Here is a 23,415-nt window from a genome sequence, read left to right as displayed (position 1 = left end):
TCGTTTGGCTGCGAAGACGATGGCAAGCAGCTCCTTCTCTATCTGAGCATATCTTTGTTCAGTCTCAGTGAGTGCTCGTGATGCATAGCACAGGGGTTGACCTTCTTGGAGGAGACATGCCCCCAGCCCGTCTTTTGATGAGTCTGCCTGTAATGTCAGCGGCTTCTTGTGTTCGTAGAACCTCAGTACAGGGGCTTGTGTGAGGGCAGCCTTTAGCTTCTCCAGCGCTGCACTGTGATGCGGGCACCACTGCCACATCGCATCCTTTCTGAGTAGCTGTCTGAGAGGTGCCGTCAACGAGGCTTCGTTCGGGATGTACTGTGTTAGGTACTTAGTCAGCCCCAGCAGACGTTGCAGGGCTTGTTTGTCCTCTGGGGGCGGCATGTTGGTGATTGCCTTCACCTTTGCACCGTCAGGTTTCTGTCCCCCTCGCGTGATGATGTGGCCCATATATTTTACTGTGTCAATTTTGAACTGAATCTTGTCTCTGTTGAACTTCACATTGGCAGCCTCTGCTCTCTCCATCACTTTGCGCAAGATGTCATCATGCTCTTTATCTGATGATGCAGCAATGATCATGTCATCTGCGATAATGTGTACACCCTGTATGTCACCAAAGGTCTCACAGTTCTTCTGTTGAAATACCTCACTCGCAGATTTGATGCCAAATGGCAGTCTGAGGAAGCGGAACCGGCCCCATGGTGTGTTGAAGGTGCACAGTTTTGAAGATGGCTCGTCCAGCCTGATCTGCCAATATCCATCTTTCTCGTCTAGAATAGTGAAGATGGATTTCCCTGCCAGCTTGCTGCACACATCCTCAGGGGTGGGAATGTTGTAGTGCTGGCGCATAACAGCCTCATTTAGGTCACAAGGGTCCAAGCATACCCTTAGTGCACCATTTTTCTTTTGAGTGACGACAAGGCTGTTCACCCACTCTGTCGGCTCTTTCACAGCTGTTATGACATCCTTTCTCTCAAGGTCTTGTAGTGTGTCCTTTAGCTTGTCAATGACCGAGAGTGGGATGTTCCTGCAGCCATGGATCACAGGCATGACAGACGGCTTAAGATGTATGTGATGAACCCCTGGGAATTCACCGAGCCCTGTGAAGACTGATGCATACATCCCAACCAACTCCTCTTTGGTGGCTGGAGGCTTTGGTGGCATTGTGGTGAGCGACTCAACCCTCTTTACCAGCTGCAAGTCTTCACATGCTGCTCTGCCCAGGATCGATGTGTCTGTCTGATTTGTCACGTGAAATGTCAGTGTAGCTGCAGCTTTGGCTGTCTCACATCTCAAAGATACGACGCCGTCTGGGTGCAGGCGAGCTCCCCCAAACGCAATCAACACTGTCTTTGTGGGGCGCAGCTGAATGGGACCCGGCATCTGTCGGACAACGGATGAAGGTAGCACGTTTGCTTCAGCACCTGTGTCAAGCTTGAATTTCACGGCTACACCTCTGATGCTGGCTGTTGTATACCATGCACCGCCCTGTACCTGGCCCGCTGCGTGTTCTTCACTCTCCACAGTGCCGATGTACAAGGAATCCACGTCACTCTCAATACAGTTCACAGTCTTTGTCTTATAGTTGCTGTTACTGTAGCTGGCTGCTCGACACACTTTGGAAAAATGATTGCTTTTCCCACATTTGTGGCACACTGCTCCATAAGCAGGGCACTGGCGCGGCTCATGTCTCTTTCCACATCTTCGGCAGTCTCCGCCGGATGATGGCTTCTTACTGCCCTTGTTCCAAGAGCCCGCTCTCTTCTGCCCTGGTGCTCTGTCTATAGCTCCCACTGGAGCATCACGGGCACCATGTGTGCTCTGCATCGCCTGTATCTGCGTCTTGGCTAGCTCTGTTGCTCTGCATATTTCTATGGCTCTGTGCAATGTTAGGCCATTTTCACGTAGCAGTCTTTCTTTCAAGTGGGAGTCTATTATGCTGAACACCAACTTATCTCTGAGCATGTCATTTTCGCCTGGGCCAAACTCACAGTCCTTGCTTTTCTGTTTCAATTCAGTGATGAATCTATCCACCGTAGCCCCTTCTGTCATCGGATGTGACCAGAATTGATGCCGCTCAAACACAACATTTTTCTGTGGGCTGCAATAGTCTCTAAATGCTGTGAGAACGTCATTCATCGTGTCTGTGCCATCTTCACCAGTCGGGATCACAGCCAGTGTATTGTACACTTCTAGTGCCTCTTCTCCGATGGTGTGAAGCAGAATGGCTATTTTCACATCCTCTTCTTTAGCACACGCACCTGTAGCGACCACATACAGCTTGAAGCGTTGCTCCCATCTGCGCCAATTTTCAGCGAGATTGCCGGTGAGTGGCAGCGGGGACGGCGGCTTGAACTGATCCATGTCTGCGTTAGCTCCCAATGCTAATCTTGAGCTAGCCTGTCCACGTTACATCGCCTTGCACGCTCCGTGACTCCGTATTCTGACACCATGTTGTAACTTAGTGTTATTCTGATATAATAACAACGAGCGCGGGTGGTCGTTAGCTCTCGACACTGCTAGTAATAATTATGTCACGGAGGCAGACTTGATAGCAACATAGGCTTTACTGTGGAACATACATACTACAGGCATGAGTCATCGATGCAAGAGTAATCACTTCAACAGCCCAACATAACAGAGCACAGAGTGCTCGATCAAATCCACCACACAGACCTTGTATTTTGCGTATTTTAAATACATAAAATAAATTTTATTCTCAAATTGACACATTTTAAACATTGACGCAGGTTTAAACCGTGGAATAAAAAAAACGCAATGTGAGATGTCACTTCTACTCCGCCTCTGTTTGGCTGATTGGCTCAGAACAAACTCAACCACAAATCAGAGGCAGAGTAGGGTGAGTCTTGAGTCGGACACATCACTTCTTCGTCTAAACTAATACTAGCCACAGGATTAGCAAGTTCCGCTCACCATGAAAGCCATACTGCGGCAACTTCAAGTACCATGGTTACATGCTACTGAAAAGTAACCTTTTGTGGTGGAATAAATAATGTTGCTGTATTTCTATATTGTTAAATAAAGACTATATACTGTATGTGACAATTTACTGACACTAGGCAGCGCACTTGATTGGCTCGCCCGCTACGCGGGCTCGGTAGCTCGGCTGCTGTGCGGCCTCACCCGTCCTGCATCTCGCATACGCAGCTTGGTTGCTGCGTGGCCTCGCCTCCTGTATTGGCATACGCAGTAGGGCTGTGAATCTTCACTGGCCTCACGATTCGATTACGATTAATCTGTCAACGATTCGATTCCACGATGCATCTCGATACAGCTCAAAGTATTGCATCTCCAAGTATCAAATCTTCAATTTTCTGTATTATTACTGCACATGGCTACTTTTTCATCAATTAATACAAGCAGTCAGATAAATATCAAGTCCCTTTTTACTTAGAAAGTGCTTTAAAATCTGAATGTCAACAGAAATTTAAACATAAAAGATTCAACGATTCATACGTCAATGATTCGATTCGATTCACACATCCACATTGCGATGCATCGATTATACGATTAATTTTGACACCCCTAATACGCAGCGCCCAATTGCTCAACTTCGCATTCCTATGACATCACAAGATGATTTTAGTCAATAATGATGTCACTGATGACATCAATGATGATGTCATAGCCATTGTGACATCATCAGTGGGCCAGAAATTAAACAAACAAACAAGTCCACTGGCTCCCTTTCATATGATGATGGTGGATGTGAAGTTGTTTAAAGGGGACCTACTGTTTTTTCTAGATTTCAGTTATATATGTATATACTATTATGATGTCAGATATCTATGGCTAAACATGATCACATCAGGTTAACATGTAGAAATGCTGCCTATACTGTAAGTCAAAAGCCCTCACAGAAGGCCAGGGGCGTCATGCAAGCCAAAATTCTGAGGGGCCGACATTCGGCAGCGACCAAAGGTCCCCGGCTAAAACATGTCGGTGGCGACCTAAGGTCTGAATAGATCTGCAATGATTCAATCAGTCTGTCCAGATAAAGTAAAGTGTGCTGAATCCACTCATGATTGATTGATTTATCTATCAATCGGTTAGCTATTTCTAAAATGTTGGAAGCCAGATTTAGAGGAATACAGTGTATCTCATTTTAAATGAACAGCGTTAGATTATCCTTTATTGTCTCCCTTAGGAGAAATTTGTCTTAGACTGTTGTGATGTCATTATTCAGTTTTAACCATCAATAGTTTTGCTCCTTTTCTCATTATTAGGGTAAATACTGTATATTTATTTAGAGATAAACATTCGGCGGTGACCAAAGGTCCCCGGCTAATTTCGTTCAGTGGCGAACTAAGGTCTGAATAGATCTGCAATGATTCAATCAGTCTGCCCGGGTAAAGTGTGCTGAATCCACTCATGATTGATTGATTTATCAATGGGTCCATTTAGCTATTTCTAAAATGTTGGAAGCCAGATTTAGAGGAACATCTCATTTTAAATTAACATTAGGATTAGACTGTTGTGATATCATTATTCAGTTTTGACCATCAATATTTTTGCTCCTTTTCTCATTAGGGTAAATAGCCTACTGTATATTTATTTCTAGATTTTGGTCAATTATTTGTGCTTTTATGGTTATTAGCTTAGTCACTCACTTCTAGACTATAGCTAGACTGCTGCCACTTTTCTTGAAATAGCTAAATCTTACTTCACCTAAAATGTTATTCACATAAAATGACATCCACAAGAACTGCATTGACCTGGATACATCAAATGGAGCTCAGTGTTTTGCTACAGTAACTACAGTATAACCTGTCATAGTGGTGGTAAAAACTAACCGGTCACTGCCATAACAGCTCTGGCTACCATTACAATGCTAACTTTACATGGTAGGTACAAGTATAAGCCAACTAACTTGCTATGCAAACTATGCATAATAACTAACCGCATTTCATTTTCACATGCTTGAAAAGGGGATTGATGCTCTACTACTAATGACCGCCATGATTTCTTCCCCTCTCTTTCCCCACCCCAAAAATCTGAGGGGGCAACTGCATTTTCAATGGTCATGACGCTTCTGCAGAAGGTGAATAACAGTTGAAGTGAGGGAGAAATTAGTTGTGCTGAAAAACAACTAAAACTGAAATGGAAGAGTGTGTTAGAGGGTACACAAAGGAGAATACTGTCACAGAGGACTAAAGAGATGATTTACCATCTAATGAAACAAGAACATTTCACATTTGAGATGCTGGAATAAGAGCATTAGGACATTTTTCCTTAAAGAAATGGCTCAAAATGATTAATAGATGATCAAAATAGGCAATTAATGTAATATTTGGCAATGAATCGATGAATTGACTAATCGTTGCAGCTCTTTATCAGTTTTTATAAAATGTATTTTTATGTATTTTCAAAATACAAAATATGTATTTGTATTTCAAATACATTTTTCAGACCAGTATTTTGTATTTGTATTGTGATACATTTTTTGAGCAAGTATTTGTAATTTGTATCAAAATACTTTTTGATGTATTTTTTCGCCCATCTCTGGTGCTTACCCACTTTGAAGAGGAGCAATTATTACCAAACAGTGGCATGACCTGTCTGAGAGGTCCACACCCGTTGAAAGCTAAGCCAACTCTGGCTCCCTGCTCCCTCATGGAGTAATAAGCCCCCCCCCCCCCCCCCACACACACAAGCAGTGGTGGTGATTGCACCTGTAATTGGCGACCAGCCCTGTTCAATCACGTCCAGGGCACCACACAAGCCTCTCTCTCAATCACAATAATATCATGAAGAGCCTAAATGTGGTCTAAAATGAACATTTACTTGCAACATATTATTACAAACTATTAAATTAATTTGAGCAAAAAGCCGTCTGTGTTTTGAATGTCTGGGGTCCCTAGAGTTTTATGATGTCAAAGTGGGGTCCCAAGCCAAAAAACATTGGGAAACCCTACATTATATTCTGACTTCCTGTATCGAGCAAGTATTGGCAAGTTAACATGAGCTACCTGCCTCTCCGGCCACAGGTCATTGACCCTCCTCTGCCCATCTTTTACTTTCTTCCATAGTCACCTATCATAGAAATGCTTGTGAAACTACTCTCTTGCACACCAAAAACCCTCCTCCACCTCGTTCTGGAATCTGATTGGGTGAAACCTGGTTTGGAATATGATAGGCCTATGTTGTGTTGATGAAATCCTTTCTCAAGTATTAAATTATTTCTGCTTCATTCAACACACCGGTTGATTAATTCCAATAGATTTCAGCACACAATCTGGAAAGCATTTCAAGCTTTTTATTCTAAATGGTGAATATACATAAAGACCCATAATGTGGTCATTAGAACAGTCCAGAGTACAACTCTAAATATATAATTACGGGCTAACGGAGTGGGAACATGTCAAGCAGGTTCCTGATAATCCCTTAACCATCAGTGTGATGAGGATCGTTTTACTGGCCCGTCAGAAGCCCAACAGAAAAAGCATAAAATTTAGAATCATTGTATGACTTCACAAAGTAGTCTCACCAATACAAAGATGCTCTTAAAGCTCAGAGAATTCAACATTCACAAATAATTTGGGCCATGGCTATAGAATATGTATTGCAGACTCATTGCAAAGGTAATTGATTATAGGTTCAAGTCGTTCTCCTCAGAGACATCTGACACCACACAATGGATGTGTTGCAGGGGTTAAGATATGAAGCACAGAACCGGTGTCAGGTCAAGTTGATACTATGACACCAGGAAGGTGAAGACGACGTTGAGCTTCATCCTGGCTAGACTCTCCTCTGGACGTGCTTTTCCTCACTGGCGACTGATAGCACACAGCTGATGAGGTGAAGGGCTCAGGGTGAAGCCAACAGCTGGTGTCAGATCCAGATCATCCTCTGTAACTCCAGGTGGAGGAGAGAAACGAAAGCGCTGGAGGAGAGAGGTGAAGAAGAGGAAGACCTCCATCTTGGCCAGACTCTCTCCGGGACAAGCCCTGCGACCTGTGAATTCAGGAGATGTCATAACAAGGTGCCTTATAAAAAAAAATACATGAATTGGACAAATTTTCATGTCAAATGCAAAGGAAGATTTCAATGTTTACAGAAATGATATATCGTACCTGCAGAGAACGGCATGAATGCATCTTTTGTCACAAATTTCCCATGCTCATTTAAGAAATGTCCCGGGTTGAACGTGTGTGGGCTCTCCCATTCACCCTCATCATGAAGGACAGACATCAGCAAAGGATACACAGTTGTCCCCTGTCATGACAAAATATGAGAGGCTGACTAAGAATATTTATTATTATCAAAAAGGAAATGCAGTCACCTTTTCAAGGGATGTTCATTTTAACATGATCAGTTTTGCTGAATACATTATTATTATGTATTTCATCTGACCTTCCTGATGAAGTAGCCCTGGAAGGTGACGTCTCGGCTGGTGATGTGAGGAAGAGCAATGGGGGCGATGTTGGCCAGTCTCTGAGTCTCATGGATGACAGCATCAGTGTAGGGCAGGTTCTTCCTGTCCTCCACCCGGACGTGGCGACTTCCTATCACCCTGCTGAGCTCCTCCTGGACCTGGTCTGAACACACAAAGTAGGAAATACAATTACATTTGCCTGCGTCTGCTACGCACGGCATGCGCGCACACACGTTGAAAAAAAATCAAAATTTAGCCACCTTCCTGACATAGCATGTACCAATCTATACCTTAGGTCAGGGTTCCTTAAATAGCAGCCCTTGTGTGGCCCGCGCTGGAATTGCATCTTTTTTTAACCACAGTTTGGGAACCAGTTCTAGAACAAATCTGATTATCAACCAATTCTCTGTTTTCATTATTATTCAAGTTCAAGTTCAAGTTCAAGTTCAAGGTTTTTATTGTCACATACAGCATCACAGAAGCAATGAGCAGTGAAATTAGGGCCGCAGCCACTCCAAGACTGTGCACATGCAGAGACAGACAAGACAACATAATACGGTCAAAAGTTAAAAACATAGTGCAGTCAAATATAGTAAGAACCAATACTAAGTTAAGAAGTTAAAATTAAGAATTTAAAAAAATTTGGATTGATAAAATTGGATAAACGCTAAGAGTTCACCATGCGCATTCAAGTCTAGCCGAGTAGGGGGTTCTCCCAATAGCACCGTAAATTCTCCGTATTATTCTTAGAGCTTCTACAATAGAAAGCAGCGATACTCTTTTCGTTATCTAGTCTCTAGTAGTAACGCATCCAGCACTTGAACAGGGCAGTCGCTTTCTTTCTCGCTCTCCCTTATCTCCCTTCTTTCCCTCTGCCTGCAACAACACCCAGAGCAAACTTGCATTCGTCTACTCGAAATGACAAATATGGATTTATTGGATTTACTAAGCTGGTCTCTCAACGCGAATCAACTAAACTTTGAGGAATGCGGGGTCCGGGGAACCCCCACCCTCTGCCCAGACAGATCTTTCGCCGCGGGATACGGGAAGACAACAGCGATTGCCGATTGACCCTAGGCTGTGACGTCATGAAAATTGAGATGGGCGGTCAGTGAATTTGAACTGTGAAAAATGGATTATATCTGGATATATCATGGAAATTCCACTGATCTGCAATAAGAGAAATGAACTAAGTTGAGAATCAGAGACTTGACACCTGCTGTTGACTTTCTGGTCTGTGTGACCCTTGTCTGTGTGACCTGAAAGGAATTCCAGGCAACCAAAACATTTTATTCTAATCTGGACTCTCGTACTGCCAAGGACGCAGCTCTCCTGATATTTCGTCTGCAACTGAGCTCTTCCCCCCCCAAACCCCCCGCCTTGTTCCCTGACAGCTCTTGCATCATCCACCCCCGCCCCACCCCCTCTTCCTCCGATACTTCCATCTGGCGCTGATGACAGCGAGCCACTTGCGTTGTTTGAGGAGCTAGTGCAACGGTGGCGCTGCGCACGCGGCGACCCGGCTGAGGGCAGCAGATGGTCCTTTGGAATCTGTACATAATGCAACAAATGTTTATGTATTGTATAATATTGAAGTGTGCCTTTATTACTTTAAAACTAGTAATAATGTATCTCAATTCTGAAGTGTGCCTCTATTACTAATCTCAAACTAGTAATGATGTTGTAATTATCCACTACTGTCTGATGTGAACCAAAGTGCCCTTCTGGGACATGTATTAAACTGATTGATTGATTGATTGATTGATTGATTGATTGATTGATTGATTGATTGATTGATTGATAGTACTGCTGTAATGTTGGGCTATCCTATCTGTAACACTATTTTTAACTAGTGCAGTGCCCGTTCGCCCCGCTGCTGCAAACTGTTCTTACCCTGTACTCGTGGATATTTGGCCATGAGCAGCAAACCCCATCTCAATGTAGTGCCTGTGGTATCTGTACCAGCTACAAACAGGTTGGACACTGTGAATATGAGGTTCTTCTCATGGTAGTGAGAGTCCATGATGCAGGAGTCCTGAGAGGAAAGCACACCCACATATCGTAAACTAGATATGTATGCAGCATTGCTGTACAGTATATGAGCATTTCTGTACATACATATTTCTTGTATGAAAGATATCAAAGGTGTTTGTCATACCTCGTCTTTCTGCTTACGGATCAGAAAAGAGTCTACAAATCCCCTGCTCATCTGAGGGTTCAGAGTCTCTTTCAGATGCTTGACTAAGTCTCTGATATCCAAAATAAGATTTTCAACATTTTTTAATATCAGCTTCCGGCTCTTTATCCAATGGCCCAACCAAGGAAAGTTGTTGTACAACTGCCACACAAGAATACAGATTACAGAGATTAGAATTATGAGTGAGAATGTAAACCTAACACCAACCCATCTTTATAATTTAGTTCCATTGAAAGACTTAAAAAATTCAATGCCGTAAATTCATGATTGTTGACAAAATCTTTATCGTGCTCAATCCTAACCCTAACTATGACGATGTCAGTACAGTACAAAGTCTCTGCTCCTCATTCATAGCAGTTTTTCATGGTCTAAATCCACCCAATAATGAAATGCCTGTGTAGGAATTAAGTTGATTTCTAGTTAATTAACTTTTAACAACATCAAGTCAATAAGCAAAGATTATGCTTACCTCTATTGGAGCAGAACCTGAAATACGTATGTTCTCATTGACCCTATTCACCATGCATTTGAATCGGGGGTCAGCGTATTCAAATCTGCTACCATACACAATGGATGAGATGATATTGGATGTAGCATAATTCACTGCACATGTTGTGTCAAATGCATTCCCTGTGAAAACAGCAGTGGGAAACAATGAAAGTGTAAAGACTGGAATACAAGACAAACAATACCAAAGAGCATGTTACATTGAGATATGTCACTCCATACCTTCATGCTCTGCAAACACTTGGATCAGATGGTGGCATTCCTCTATGATTTTCTCCTCAGCTGCTCTCTTGCCCATCCCAAAGTCTCTCAGGTTAGTCAGGGCAAATCGTCTCATCTCTTTCCAGGAATCTCCATTGGCAAAGAGAATTCCTGCAGAAATCAGAGATGATCACAGATAAAACAAGCTATACATTAAATTTTAATGTTTAAAAGATAGAATGCTGCAACAAATGATAAAAAAACAAACGATTTGAAAACAGGTGAAACAAACCAAACAGAAATTGTTGATGATGATGATGTTGGTATAGATGTTCATTGCTATTATTTATGTCTTTATTATACCTCTTTATAGACAGTGCTAATGCTAAAGGTTTAGTCATGGAAGTCCATCCATACCATGTCCTTGATTGACGTCATGAGAAAGAGGGGTGGTCCATCTGTCCCCAAACTCCTCAGCATGGTTGACCAGAGCCTGCTTGACTGCCTTGTATCCTGCCAGGACCACCACTTTATTGGGTCCAAAATAGACTGTGAACACTGATCCATATTTCTTGGAAAGCTAAAACCAGGGCACATTGTAATGGAATTATCATTAATTCATTCATCATTCATTCATTCATTCATACATACACATACATACATACATACATACATACATACATACATACATACATACATACATACATACATACAGTACATACATAGTTGAGGCAATTATAAGACAGGGTTTCATATTGACCCTATTATAGGGACCCATATTATCCACTACTGTCTGATGTGAACCAAAGTGCCCTTCTGGGACATGTATTAAACTCTGATTCTGATTCTGATTCTGAGTTTGCTGCCAACAGTGCTGAGAACAGCGATAGTACACAACACCAAACATAACAAGAAATTATTGTACAGTGTGTAGCCATATTGTATATACATTAGCAAGCAAACTGTAGGCAATGACTTACCTCCCAGAGTGTGTGGTAGGGTCTCTTGAGATCCAGCTGCAACAGGTTACCAAGCAGAGGAAGAGGTTTGGGTCCTGGAGGCTCCTTCCTCTTTTCCTGGAAGCTGAAGCTGGAGGAGAAGAGGTAGAGGACCAGCAGGAACACAGCAGACATCAACAGGCTGGTGGGACTAGGGGAGGAGAAGAAAGCCAAATCTTCCACAACAGACATTGTTCTTGACATACAGTACGTTACGTACACTACAGGCCTACTGCTCTGACTGAGCTTGATCCATCAAGGAAGAATGTTTGTGCTCACAGCAGCATCACCTACATTCCTGTTTGGAGGAGGGGGGGGGGGGGGGGGCTTGGGACAAAGGAAGTCTCAAAGGAGGGGCAAAGAAGAATGTGTTTTCCGCCCAATTGGGCTGGTTTCGGGTGCATAGTGTGTGTGTGTGTGTGGGGGGGGGGGGAGTTGTGATGCGCTTGGGTGGGTTTACCGACCCACTCTTGTTCCCATAGTCCTGTATTTGTTTGGGCGGTTTTGTGTGCGTTTTGGTGGTTTTTGAACAGTCTTTGGGCTGGAAACCATTATCTGTATCTGGCAACACTATGTATCTTTAACCCGGCATCCTTGGTCAGCTGACATATCATCTGTCAGGTTTTGTGGTAACAAGCAGTGTTGGGGGGAACTCATTACAAAAGTAACATATTACATGTAATATATTACTTTTAGCAGTAACTCAGTAATATAACTTATTACTTATAGGATTTCATATTAGACCAGTTACTTTGTCAAGTAACTCAAGTTACAATTTGAGTTACATTTGATTCAATCAAAGGACATATTTAAAAAAAGATACAATCATTTCCTAATCAAACCGTGTGTTTTTATCATTGATAGTACATAGAATGGATGAAGCCAGCGTGACGTCACCCATTGGGTTTTGATAGCAGAAAATGAGGCTTGAATCTCCCGCTTCCTGCTCATCGTTGATTGGTTGAATGGATTAACTTTACACGGAAGTACGGGGAGAGAGGGCTGTTAAAACACTATAGAAGAAGAAGAAGGAGGAGGGGGCGGCTGCCCCTAGCGGCTGCCGGGGGAGTTTCCGAATTTGTCTCACAGGCTTGAACGACTGCCATCTTGTTGTTCGCTTCTGTTTGCTAGCTTGCTCGCTGGCTGGCTGGTTGCAGTGGTGAAATGGTCCAGGACAACAAATATAATAACTTTTAGTCCGAAGGTATGGGCGAGTAGGAGTCCAGCCAGCCGACCACCGTCTTGTCCGGGGCCTGGCCAAGAGACCATGGTGTGGTGTGATCCTGGTGCATTGTGCCTGGTGTGAGTCTCCAGCCTGCTAGCTGCTGCTAAGCCTCCACAAGGTAAACTGCTATTATACTTATCTCTGGGCAAACTCTAAAATTGATAACTGAGGTGGATTTGGTCGCGCACTTGGTGCTCTGCTATGTTGGACTCGTTGGACTGTTTGAGTGATGCTCATGTTTGTAAGCTAACGCTAGCTCGATTAGCATCGTGTGCTAACGTGTGAGCACCGTTATAGCCTACTTTAACTGAAATTTGGTGGCGTTATGTTATAGTAATTAAATATAACACGGTGTCGTTTGTTTCTTCAAGGGATGGCCGTCGGAGTACCATGGTGGAGCAGGAACAGCACAACAGAACAGAGGCACATTGTCCCTTGGTCAAATTATTTGTGAAAATGAATGCTACGTTTTGATTCCCATGTGCATATTACTGTGAGAATATTGCTGATCATCAGTTGTTCAACCTAAGATATTGCAATAACATAAGCTAAATGCTGACAGATTTGAGACTTTTGATAGATTTACTTTGAGCCATTTGGTATGTATCTGCCAGTGTGTTTTTGTCAATAAACATTGCCAACAAAGAACCTTGTTGTGTAGGCTATGTGCTAAGTAAATCATGTACCCGAATGTACCCCAAATCTCATAGAACAAGCCCATTATAGTTGTCTGGTCAGAGCAGGCAGGTTGTTAATAAGATGTGATATAAAGATATTTGATGTCGAGTGAACCAGCTCACCAAATGACCAGGAAGAAGAATGAAGATGGAGAACCAACCGACTGCTTCAAATCAACAAATGATTTATATTTATTGAAATATGGTTATCTGTAACAATTCGACATAAACAAAGGCTACACCATGCAACATATATTTTGATATCATTCAAACTTAAAGAATGGTTAATTTTCCACCATGGTAGGCTGTACTGCTGTGAAATGGTTACCTATATTTGTATCAAGTGTTGCTTGGTAGATTATCTATATATGCCTAATTTACCAGTAGACATATTCGTGCAAGACCTTAGGCTATGTTGAGTTATATCGATCTGATAAAGTATGTTTTAAAATAAGGATAACAAATTGCTGAGCTTGGCGGATGCCTCAAGACAAGTATGTATCATTTTTAAATGTCCAATACCATACAGAAAAGCAAATTGAACAAACGACCAACAGCATTCAAGTCTGCAAAAACTTGTGATGTTATGTCCCGTTAACATATAACCTTATGACGCTTACTGTATAACATGGACAGACCATTTAACGTTAGGCTACTTTACATACCGTTAGATAACGTTAAATGGTCCGCCATGTTATGAGCGTCACGTTACATGTATGCCATCTATACAGTTACGTGTGTCTACTAACATTATTAAAATATCATAAAGTAGCGCTATTTTCTGATAATTTGCTAAAGTATGACTTGCTATCTGCTAGCCATACTAGCCTTGTTTTGCTAGGTTTTCTTATTCGTGTACTTTCCGCAGACTAGATGCCTTTGCGGCACATTGCTGCCTCTAACGGGCGGAGGTATTACTGTTTCCCAATATCCGAAGTATATCGCCTATTTTCCTCGAAATGGGGCTATAATTAAAAAAACTGGAGCCTTGAGAGCATGAAAAATACTTGAAATTGTTTTTTCAGACCATAAACTCATTTGTAAAGTGTTTATTTAAGACAGAGACCGAGAGAGAAGTTGGCTCGTTTCACATAGAGTTGAATGGACGTTCAGGGATGATGTTACACAAGCTGCGCCCCCCACTGGCCATTTGAGAGTATGGCAACTTCCGCATAGGACTCAAAAAGAGACTGCCTGTAATGGCCACTGGTTTTTATGCAAAAAACCACTATAGATGATAATAACAAGGGAAAAGAATAAAATTTAGAATTTTGCATTGTTTACACTGACTTCAAGGCAGTTGAAATGATTTTTCAGGATGGTTCCGGGGCGGCAATGTCATTCTGCTACTGCTGTTATTTTGGTGAAAGTAATGCAAAAGTAGTGTAATAAGTAACAAGTTACTCTACACAGAAAGTAATATTGTAAAGTAACGTATTACTTTCAAATGAAAGTAACTAGTAATATGTAGTCTATTACATTTTGAAATTAACTTGCACAACACTGGTAACAAGGCAGAATAACGAGGGAACATGGGCAGGGGCGTCATGCAAGCCAAAATTCTGAGGGGGCGACATTCGGCGGCGACCAAAGGTCTGAATACGGGGCACGGTGGCTCAGTGGTAGAGCTGTCGCCTCACAGTCAGAAGGTCCTGAGTTCAATTCTCGCCTGGGACACTGTGGGCGCTGTGGTTGTGTTCCCCCCCATATCCTCAGTGCCTACTGCCCAGGTGGGGTATCTCGTCGTAAGGGCCTTTCCTCTGTGTGGAGTTTGCATGTTCTCCCCGTGCTCCCCCAGGGGGTTCCTCCGTATATAACCCCCCCACTAAAAACATGCAGAAGATCAGATCAGATCGTCATCGTCATCCGACCAGTGACGACAACACCCGAAGTTGGTCCCCGGGCGCTGTACGAGAAAGCGACCACTGCTCCTGGCCTGTCCCTCGGAGGAAAGGACATGCCTGGATGGGTTAAATGCAGAGGACACTTTTCACCGGCCACCGTCAGCATGAGTGTGTTGTGGCCGCATGCATGTGTTGTGGTGTTCGTGTGACAATAAAAGACGGGGCTTGTCCCGTTACGAGAGAGAGAATAGATCTGCAATGATTCAATCAATCTGCCCAGATAAAGTGTGCTGAATCCACTCATGATTGATTGATTTATCTATCAATTGGTCCATTTAGCTATTTCTAAAATGTTGGCCATTTGAAGCCAGATTTAGAGAAATATCTAATTTTAAATTAACATTAGGATTAGACTGTTGTGATGTTATTCTGTTTTAACCATCAATAATTTGTGTGTGTGTGTGTGTGTGTGTGTGTGTGGGGGGGGGGGGGGGTCGATGGCCTTGGGTGGGTTAACAGACCCAGACCCACTCTTGTTCCCATAGTAGACCAGTGTATTTGTTTGGGTGGTTTTGTGTGCGTTTTGGTGGTTTTCGAACAGTCTTTGGGCTGGAAGCCATTCACTGTATATGGCAACACTGTATTAACCCAGCATGCTGGACCATCATCATCAACTTTTTGGGCGGACACATATTCCATGAAAACAAACACATGCAACAATTAACAACACACAAAAACACAATTAAACTATAATATGCACTATACCAAAAAGTTCCACGTGAGTGCTCTGAGACTGGTATCTCACAGCACTAAAACCAGGATTAGTCAGCAGCATAATGGCATTCTGAGAAACATTCAGTCGATAAATAGATTTGTACATCAGATTAAGAGCCTTAACTCCTGCCTTACAAGGTCTCTAGCACTACTTCACCTGGGTTTTGCAGCAATATCTGCATGCAGTCATAAGCAACCTGAAGTTTGTGGAAGCTCACTTTTTCCCACATGCGACGTGGGCTACACATCATTGTTTGTAGTGATAGGAATACTCCATCAGAGGGCAGAACCTTCCTACCCATGCTTCTACCCTACATAATGAAGAAGACCTACTCACACTGGTGTGCTAGATAATTAGGAGGCCAGGCTGCATGTCTGTCTGTGTACCTTTGTGCTGTTATGAATAAATCTACAACTCTGAATCCAGGTTTCTTTATTCTATATAAGAAACATTACATGGTACCAGGAGTGGGGTTACATTACAATTGTTTAGGGTCAGTCACCCACTCAGTCATAATGTCATGGAAAGGACAAGGCCGGATCTACCATATGGGCAACCTGGGCAGGTGCCCAGGGGCCCTCGGTGTGAAGGGGCCCTCCAAAAAAAAAGGGTGAAAAAATACTTTTGTTTTGTTTTGGTCGGGCTCATGTTGGGCTCCACAGAACTATGACACAAATCTAAGACCAATCAGGACAAAATAAAATCGTTTCCAAGAAGATTAAGGCTCCTATCTTCCCACTGGCCTTAGGCGCTAAAACTGGCGTTAAATGCAAAAAAACGCACCTTGCGCCTGCCTCGGGAAGATAGCATCATGGTTTTAGGCCCCGAAATGCGCTTTACGCCGAAGAGGTGCCAGAATAGGTGCCAGTGCCAGAATAGGCCAGAATGGGCATATCGGCCTTAAATACCGGCCTAACGCTATCTTCCCCCCTGGCGTTAGTTTAGCGCTTAGCGCTTTTCAAAACCAGGACTTATTCAGTGCGCCGCGGATATTACTGTGTGTGCGTAATTGCGTGCAGCTCTCCTCTGCCATCTCACTCTCTCTCCCCCCCCCTCTCTCTCTCTCACGCGTCAGACAGGCACAATGACCGATGATTTTTTTTTTGTTATACTGTAGTTTTGAGCCCCTGTCATTCAGAGGCTGTTGCATCATCCTACCTGTGCAGTGGGGGATAAGAAAAGGTAGCGAGAGAAAACAATATCATTCTGCCCAAACTTTCACCAATCAAATCTCATCATGACATCCAGCCAGGGATAGGCTATATTTTTTCTAGCTGATGTGTTTAGAACATTCTTTTCACTTTGATCTTGCTATAGTGTAGCGTATTTACATGCTTACTGTATTTAAACTGCAGCGGGATTGGTTTGAGAAGCATAATCATGTGGAATAATATATATGGAGACAGACGGGGATGAAAGAGGGAGGGGGAGAGCTCAGAGCGCTTTGGTCGGCCTTTTCTCACCGGATTGAATCGCTCCGTGGAATGGAACATGAAAGGGACATTGTGAATCGTTTACTGCACTTATCCAATGAGCACGGTGTGAATAATCCTATGCTTAAAATGCATGGTTATAATGCTTAAGGCCACGTGTAGCGCCGACTGAGAATATGCAGTGCGCCGGTCCACGGCCACTAATATGAGCTGCGCCTGGCGCTAAGCGCTAATATAAGGCCGGTGGGACGGTAGAGCCCCAAGTCTCATGATTTAGTGTCATTGGATGCCTGTGGGCAAGTGGTGACCAGGGGCGTGGGAAGTGGGGGTGCTTGTGGTGCTGCAGCACCCTCTGCTGTTTTATATTGGAATTGTAATGTCAATTAAAAAAAATATATATGATTAAAATGTGTTTTATATGTTTTATACTGTGATATTTAGGGTTTAGTTGAAGACTATACTATATAGTATATGAGCAAAGCAAAGAGGGTGATGTTATTTTTGATGTTTGGTTTATAATAATAAGATAATAAAATATAATACTAAATAAGTTCAGTGTTTCTGCCTGTGTTGCTGTCTTTTGTAATGTAAAACGACCTAAAGGGAGAGCAGGTGGTGACATGAAAGTGAGTGCACTGGCGATTATACGTTGGTGCACCGGATGCACGTGCAACCCCTAGTGGCCAGATTATTTTTTATTTTATTTCTACAAAAATTAATTAGATGTCCCGCATTTGCGTGAGATAGAGCGCGAGAGACCGAGGCAGATAGAGAGGGAAAGAGAGATAAAGAGAGAGAGCGCGAGAGACAGAGAGGGAGAGGGAGAGAGACGAGACATGAGAGCGGGGGAGGGAGAGAGAGCCACGGCTCGCACCCAGCTGCTTGTTAACACATTCACTGCCAACAGTTTTTTTTTACTGTAGGTAGATTCTGCCAAGGTTTTTTTTTGAGAATTCTGGCTCATCTTTCAAGAGCCGAGGATTATTTTCTGTTAGGATTTTGTGAACACAAAATATCTCAAAAGAACTAATAGAATGTGTGCTTTCTCTGTCTAAAAGAGTTAGTTTGTAGAGTTAGTAGTTATGTAGGCATTAGCAGTTGAATACAGCATGGTTTCAGCGTCTGAAAATTTAAGCTGAGATAAATGCCTTTTTGTGAAATTCGATAGAACAGTCACTTTAACCATTTATTTTTGGCATCAGTAAGACGTCAGACATCTAAACAATAGTTTTGAACAGTAATTTCCTCCATAACAGCAGGAAACCCCCCTCTCCTTCAAACTCCTCCCTCCGTGTGTGTTCTCCTCCTCCCTCCGTGGCTGCAGCGGCTGTGTCACAAGCGAGTTTCTGCTGTCTGTGCTGCCTGGCTGCCCCTCGTCGGGCGAGTCTGGATGGGCTCCCTCGTTTCTTGGGGTTTCGGTTGAGAGATTTGATGAAGCTTTTGCGATTCTGGGCTTATTTATGCTGCGTGTTTCAAAGTGTGTTGCACCCAGTCTATTTTTGGAACCCCCCACCGTTGTGCGCCACCGTTGTGCGCCAGCGCGAAAGCGCTTTCGCCAAACCATTCTACAGTATGAGAATGGTTTCCTCGCGCTTTCCCCTGCAGTTTCGGCTCGGCTTTTTCTAGTCTGGAGAGCACTGTCGCCACTTAGTGGGTCGGTAGAATGGGTTGTACACGTTCGGTGGCTCCCATATTTTTATAGGAGATGTAAAAGGGTTAGATCCACGTCCCACCGTCAAATTTCTTTTTTTTTTTTGACGAGATATCTCGTCCACGGCAGTCAACCGCTGGTTTCTGCTTGACGAGATATCTCGTCCACGGCAGTGAACGTGTTAACTTCACTTAACGACACTACTGCAGCCTGACAGACTTGTGAGTATGCTACTCCCAGTAAAAAAAATAATAACAATACCAATAGCGTGCAAATAGAATACAATAGGATAGGATAAAAAACATCCAAAAGTTAAAAATAAAGTAAATTTTTCAGACAGTCCCTTCCTTGCAGCACCCCCTACTTAAAGTGTAACTTACGCCCAAAACACTTTTTTTCAGCTTTTAACCAATATATATGACTTTGGGGGTGGTGTGAAGAATTCTGGTAAAAATTTCCACATTTGAGACCAAACTGTTACCATTGTACCATTTGTATCATTTTCAGCAGCATACGTTCCTTCTATGGGTTGAACACTGCTTTTTTTTGTGCCCTCAAATGAATGGGATATTTGGTACATCGTGACGTCACGGTGGGTTTAGCACGTGCCCCACTCATGTGAAAAAAAAATTCCCCCATTGATTATTACTGTAGTTCACACGGCGCAAGCCCTTTAACATCCATGGGTAATGCCTACAGTGGCTAATGTTAGCCGCTAGTTAGTTATGTTACATGGCAGTAAAACACCACTAAATGACCAAATTGATAGAACTTTTAACCATTTCGAGTAACACTGTTTCCATACGGATCACCAGCATTAGTTTGTTGTTTATAACGTGGCTATATTCATAACGTTTTCTATCTCGGATGCGTTATTTCAAATCCCACATAGGTTACACCAAACCCCACATAGGTTACACCTCGAATCCCACATAGGTTACGCTAAAACCCACATAGGTTACGCCTCGAATCCCACAAAGGTTAGGCTAAAACCACCACCGCAAAGCGTGTGGGTTTCAGGACGAAACAGTCTCGAGCCACTAACGTCATCTTTAGAGCACAATATTCCTGGAATGCAAGTTTAACTAAACAGTTACATGTCCTCTGCATTCTACATAAAATTAAGATATTACGGGTTGTATTATTTTGTATGTTACATACTTATTGGCCAAGATATGTTAGTTTGTGGGGGAGGAATTCTGCCAGGTAAGGAGGGGAGTGTGGGTGGCCATCTTGCCTGCGGGGTTTTCGGATCGAGTGGAGAGCCGTTTTGCAGGAAATCTGGAGGGGTAAGTCCCGCTTTAAAAACAGTTCCAGTGTCCCTGGTGGTGACTGGTCAGCCATTCATTTTTTCCATAGACATTTTGTAAAATGCTTGTAAAAAAATAGATTTGCTTGCTCAAACAAAGCGATTCAGTTATATTTAGAATCAGCATTTTAGTTGGACAATTGTTTTTTTTTGGGGGGGGGTGCCCCTGGGCACTGGGGGGGGTGTTAAAGGATGGCTTTCCCGTGGGGAATATGAATATATATTAAATCTCACGCCCCTAAGGTTTTCGAATCCGTTGAAATTTTTGAAATTGCTTCTTCACAGCCAGAGATATCAACAGAAATCCACTCTGTGTGTGAAGGGGGGGGGGGGTGGTGGAGGGGAGGGGCGGGTGCGGGGACTCGAAATCCTACATTTCCCACAATGCACTGGGCTCGCGTGGCCTTAGATTCCACGCCCACCCCTCAGGCATTTGGCTGATATCAAACTCCAGTAGGTGGCGGTAATGCACATATATGTTTGCCAACCGCCATAAAACTCAAAGAAGAAGAAGAAGAAGGCTTCGACAATAAAACATTATGAGAAGAAGAAAAAATCGAAAATAAAATTGCCTCCAAATTGCACCAAATTTAAACCGAAGTATATATGTCGGGAGATGTCTTCATAAAAAAAATTCATGCATTTTAAGGCATTTTCCAAGGAGTTACGCGCATCTGATGTTGTAACTATTTCATGTAAAAATGTGTAAAAACGGGTACATTGCTCAGCGTTGATTTCGTTACTTCAACGCACCTACTACTAGATGTAAAATTTGACGAGCTTTCCAATGCCGCCAGTCCCGTGTCGGTACGTGCTTCCGTTCCCGAGATATGGTCTCTTTGCAAGGAACTATGGAAAGCTAATATTAGCTACCATAGGCTATGCGGTTGAAAAAGATGGCTGCCTTTTGTTTTTGTTCAAGACCTCTGAAGGGGCGTGGAGGACCTCTAGAGGAGGGACCATGGCAGCACAGGCCCACAAGTAGTGTAGTTCATAGGTGCTCGACTTCCGCAAGGCTAGACTTGTCGCCCCGACGCGTTTTGCGTCAGAGCGTCATGGAAATAATGTGAGAGATGGTTGATATCTCTGGCTGTAAACAACCAATTTCAAAAATTTCAACGGATTCGAAAACCTTAGGGGCGTGAGATTTAATATATATTCATATTCCCCATGGAAAAGCCGTCCTTTAATCTGGCCTTGGGAAAGGACTGTGTTCATACATTCAAGCCTCTCTCAATCACAATAATATACATGAATAGCCTAAATGTGGTCTAAAATGAACATTTACTTGCAACATATTATTACAAACTATTAAATTAATTTGAGCAAAAAGCCGTCTGTGTTTTGAATGTCTGGGGTCCCTAGAGTTTTATGATGTCAAAGTGGGGTCCCAAGCCAAAAAACGTTGGGAAACCCTACATTATATTCTGACTTCCTGTATCGAGCAAGTATTGGCAAGTTAACATGAGCTACCTGTCTCTCCGGCCACAGGTCATTGACAATCCTCTGCCCATCTTTGACTTTCTTCCATAGTCACCCATCATAGAAATGCTTGTGAAACTACTCTCTTGCACACCAAAAACCCTCCTCCACCTCGTTCTGGAATCTGATTGGGTGAAACCTGGTTTGGAATATGATAGGCCTATGTTGTGTTGATGAAATCTTTTCTCAAGTATTCAATTATTTCTGCTTCATTCAACACACCGGTTGATTAATTCCAATAGATTTCAGTACACAATCTGGAAAGCATTTCAAGCTTTTTATCCTAAATTGTGAAAATACATAAAGACTCATAATGTGGTCATTAGAACAGTCCAGAGTACAACTCTAAATATATAATTACGGGCTAACGGAGTGGGAACATGTCAAGCAGGTTCCTGATAATCCCTTAACCATCAGTGTGATGAGGATCGTTTTACTGGCCCGTCAGAAGCCCAACAGAAAAAGCATAAACTTTAGAATCATTGTATGACTTCACAAAGTAGTTTCACCAATACAAAGATGCTCTTAAAGCTCAGAGAATTCAACATTCACAAATAATTTGGGCCATGGCTATAGAATATGTATTGCAGACTCATTGCAAAGGTAATTGATTATAGGTTCAAGTCGTTCTCCTCAGAGACATCTGACACCACACAATGGATGTGTTGCAGGGGTTAAGATATGAAGCACAGAACCGGTGTCAGGTCAAGTTGATACTATGACACCAGGAAGGTGAAGACGACGTTGAGCTTCATCCTGGCTAGACTCTCCTCCGGACGTGCTTTTCCTCACTGGCGACTGACAGCACACAGCTGATGAGGTGAAGGGCCCAGGGTGAAGCCAACAGCTGGTGTCAGATCCAGCTCATCCTCTGTAACTCCAGGTGGAGGAGAGAAACGAAAGCGCTGGAGGAGAGAGGTGAAGAAGAGGAAGAGCTCCATCTTGGCCAGACTCTCTCCGGGACAAGCCCTGCGACCTGTGAATTCAGGAGGTGTCATAACAAGGTGCCATAACAATAAGAAATCTGGATTTAGAAATATTAAAAAAAATACATGAATTGGACAAATTTTCATGTCATATGCAAAGGAAGATTTCAATGTTTACAGAAATGATATATCGTACCTGCAGAGAATGGCATCAATGCATCTCTTGTCACAAATTTCCCATGCTCATTTAAGAAATGTCCCGGGTTGAACGTGTGTGGGCTCTCCCATTCACCCTCATCATGAAGGACAGACAACAGCAAAGGATACACAGTTGTCCCCTGTCATGACAAAATATGAGAGGCTGACTAAGAATATTTATTATTATCAAAAAGGAAATGCAGGCACCTTTTCAAGGGATGTTCATTTTAACATGATCAGTTTTGCTGAATACATTATTATTATGTATTTCATCTGACCTTCCTGATGAAGTAGCCCTGGAAGGTGACGTCTCGGCTGGTGATGTGAGGAAGAGAAATGGGGGCGATGTTGGCCAGTCTCTGAGTCTCATGGATGACAGCATCAGTGTAGGGCAGGTTCTTCCTGTCCTCCACCCGGACCTGGCGACTTCCTACCACCCTGCTCACCTCCTCCAGGACCTGGTCTGAACACACAAAGTAGGAAATACAATTACATTTGCCTGTGTCTGCTACGCACAGCACGCGCACACACACACACACACACTGAAAATGTTTTTCCCCTCACCCAAATTTAGCCACCTTCCTGCATAGCAGGTA

General features: G+C 43.0%; 1 protein-coding gene across 1 annotated transcript in view; it reads right to left on the bottom strand.

Moving 5' to 3' along the window:
• Positions 1–6,787: 6,787 nt before the first annotated feature.
• The window catches only part of LOC310788366 (uncharacterized protein), a gene marked incomplete at both ends in the record, with an annotated part of 33,036 nt that continues 16,408 nt past the window's right edge, over positions 6,788–23,415 (bottom strand). Inside the window, 12 exons of the mRNA XM_083649932.1 lie at positions 6,788–6,975; positions 7,095–7,236; positions 7,375–7,559; positions 9,290–9,431; positions 9,555–9,734; positions 10,063–10,223; positions 10,323–10,472; positions 10,719–10,881; positions 11,282–11,495; positions 22,488–22,671; positions 22,818–22,959; positions 23,098–23,282. Of these exons, the coding sequence (XP_083506058.1) occupies positions 6,788–6,975; positions 7,095–7,236; positions 7,375–7,559; positions 9,290–9,431; positions 9,555–9,734; positions 10,063–10,223; positions 10,323–10,472; positions 10,719–10,881; positions 11,282–11,495; positions 22,488–22,671; positions 22,818–22,959; positions 23,098–23,282 (2,036 nt within the window). The remainder of the gene's footprint in view (positions 6,976–7,094; positions 7,237–7,374; positions 7,560–9,289; positions 9,432–9,554; positions 9,735–10,062; positions 10,224–10,322; positions 10,473–10,718; positions 10,882–11,281; positions 11,496–22,487; positions 22,672–22,817; positions 22,960–23,097; positions 23,283–23,415) is intronic.

Source organism: Poromitra crassiceps, assembly GCF_964638095.1.
Source record: "Poromitra crassiceps genome assembly, chromosome: 13".
NCBI lineage: Eukaryota > Metazoa > Chordata > Actinopteri > Beryciformes > Melamphaidae > Poromitra > Poromitra crassiceps.
This window is presented reverse-complemented; position numbering and strand designations above follow the sequence as displayed.